The sequence below is a fragment of the Cyprinodon variegatus genome, unplaced genomic scaffold, assembly GCF_000732505.1.
Source record: "Cyprinodon variegatus isolate N-32 unplaced genomic scaffold, C_variegatus-1.0 Scaffold168, whole genome shotgun sequence".
Lineage (NCBI taxonomy): Eukaryota > Metazoa > Chordata > Actinopteri > Cyprinodontiformes > Cyprinodontidae > Cyprinodon > Cyprinodon variegatus.
In genome coordinates this window covers 1,229,324-1,231,634 of record NW_015150621.1, presented here as the reverse complement: position 1 = coordinate 1,231,634, position 2,311 = coordinate 1,229,324, and the positions used below count along the sequence as shown (strand labels likewise).

The window sequence follows — 2,311 nt, the reverse complement described above, 5'->3', positions numbered from 1 at the left end:
GGTTGGTGGTGGTGGTGTTGGTGGTGGGTAAAATGTCATCTATAAGTATGTTATGAGGGTTAGTGCTTGCTGGAGGACAGGGGCAAGATGATGATGATGAATCTGATACTCTAGTTCCACTAAACAAGACAGCTAATGTGTGACCTTTACTTTGCCCTAATCATGGCCCTCATCAAATGCCCATGCAGCCAAGACCGAGCGCACACAGACTCGCTCGCACTAGTTGCTCATCTGCCTCTTAGAGGTGCCGGGGGCAGAAATGATTAGCTAATGTCACAAGCATGGCCTGTTAGCAGCGAACCCTCCTCTCACTCATCAATGTTGTGAAATTAAATTATAGTGCATTTTCTCACTCGTTTTCTTTGCTATATCTATGAAGTCCGTTTCAATTTTTTCTAATTATGCAAAATTTAGGGTCCACTTACATATCCTATTAAAAAGTGGTTTTATTCTTGACCTACTTTCACTCAATTTCACCATCCTCTTACTCCCATGCCTTATTCAAACAAGTTGTTTCTTTGGCACTCCAAATCTATTTCCAGTTTATTCCCCAGAAGGTAAAAGACAAATCTTTGTTTTCTTTTTGTTATCCTCTCCCATTCATCAACCCCAACGCTTTAATCTGTTTTTCTGCCTCCAGCCCCAGGATCCCGCTTATTACGGTGCCGACTCAGTGCTGGTAAAGAGCTCCAGACATTACCTAAGGATACGCTACACTCTCCTGCCTTACCTCTACACACTCTTTTACAAAGCCCACACCAGGGGGGACACCGTTGTACGTCCTCTTCTGCACGAGTAAGTCATTCATTATGTTGAGTTAAGTTGTGTTGGTGCCAATTCACACATTTGCTGTGGTGTAGTTAGTCATTTTTCCTACTGCTGTCTTTATGTACAGTATTAAACACAGTTATGTTACATAACATTTTTAGTGTAGAGTGCAGCATTCAAATAACTGTTGTTGCTCTCTAATGAAAATGTATATTTCATATAATCTTCTAATTCAGTTTCGGCCCTTTTGGAAATAATTTTCAACCTGTTTGATAGAATTTTATCCCTGAAAAATCTACTTTAATCTTCTCTATCTTCATATATATATATATATTTTTATATTTAGTTACATAAACCATGAATTGATAATTTCCCCTTTCTAAAGTAATTTGAGCAACCACCAACAAGCATGTTGTTAAGCTACTGTAAAATATCGTTAGAATGCATCCTGGATGTTTTAAAAGAAAATACGTTAATATAAACAAACAAATAAAAGACGTGAATCCGAAAAACTAAATCGTTTTTAACTTTCTGTTATTTTCTTATTTCAACAAAGAAGCCTGAAGGCTTCTTGTGTTAAAAAAAAGTATGAAAGAAAGAAAGAAACCCATAAAATTTCAAAACTAAGCAAACATTTTTCTAAAAGGATATCTTGTACGATAATTCAGTTCAGACTTAAGTAAAAATCCAGAGAGTTTATTATTTTATGGCCCATGGTCACGATGGTATGACAACCAAAGCCCTTAGAGAGCTCCTACTGAATTTAAACACAAATTATGAATCTCTTTTAATAGCTAACCTCCCTTATGAAATGGTTAATCCCTGCAAAGTAACTAACTGGTCATTTCACAACTTGGAATGTGTGCAACAAGCATCATACTTTTTTTTGGACTGTAATAAAATATGTATATACATATTTTGATGGACTCGGACTGCATATGGCTTTACCAAAAAGGATATTTGAGAGAAGACTAGTGGACAAATCTTTGTAAAGGAAGTAAAGTGAAACCTTTAGTTGCTTTTTATCGGGATATTCAGTGTTTATTTCACTTTACTAAGTTTAAAACAAAGTGGAAAGAAGATTGGGTTAGGATCTTAACAAAACTTTTATAATTTTAGATTTCTTGTGAATTTATAGTTGATAAACACATACAAATCAATTTTACTAACCGTGCCTACCGATCTGAAAACTGTGCCTGAACCTTTGGAGAGTATGGTTATAAGTATCAGTCCTTGTGTGGCCAGTATGATTCGAAAAGTGCTTTGCAAATTGAGTCAATTTACCCCTACAATTTTTGGTGTCTGTCAAAGGGTGGCTCTTCACTAACTTGAGTATTTGTTGATTTTTCAACATTCACATCGACTGAGGGATTGACTGCATTTATTGAAAATAAACTAAAATAGTTCTTTAATAGAAGACTGTGAAACAAATATAAACTTTAGCTTTAGCAGCCACCAGTAAACTACAGTACACATTTTATTACACTGTACTGTATATAACAAATACTATGATAATAAATATATTTCTACATCCATCTATCTA

At 35.3% G+C, this 2,311-nt stretch overlaps 1 protein-coding gene across 1 annotated transcript in view; it reads left to right on the top strand.

Moving 5' to 3' along the window:
• Positions 1-2,311, top strand: part of si (sucrase-isomaltase (alpha-glucosidase)) — a 70,241-nt gene that overhangs the window by 26,152 nt on the left and 41,778 nt on the right. Inside the window, exon 18 of the mRNA XM_015378257.1 lies at positions 641-795. Coding sequence (XP_015233743.1) covers positions 641-795 — 155 coding nt within the window. The remainder of the gene's footprint in view (positions 1-640; positions 796-2,311) is intronic.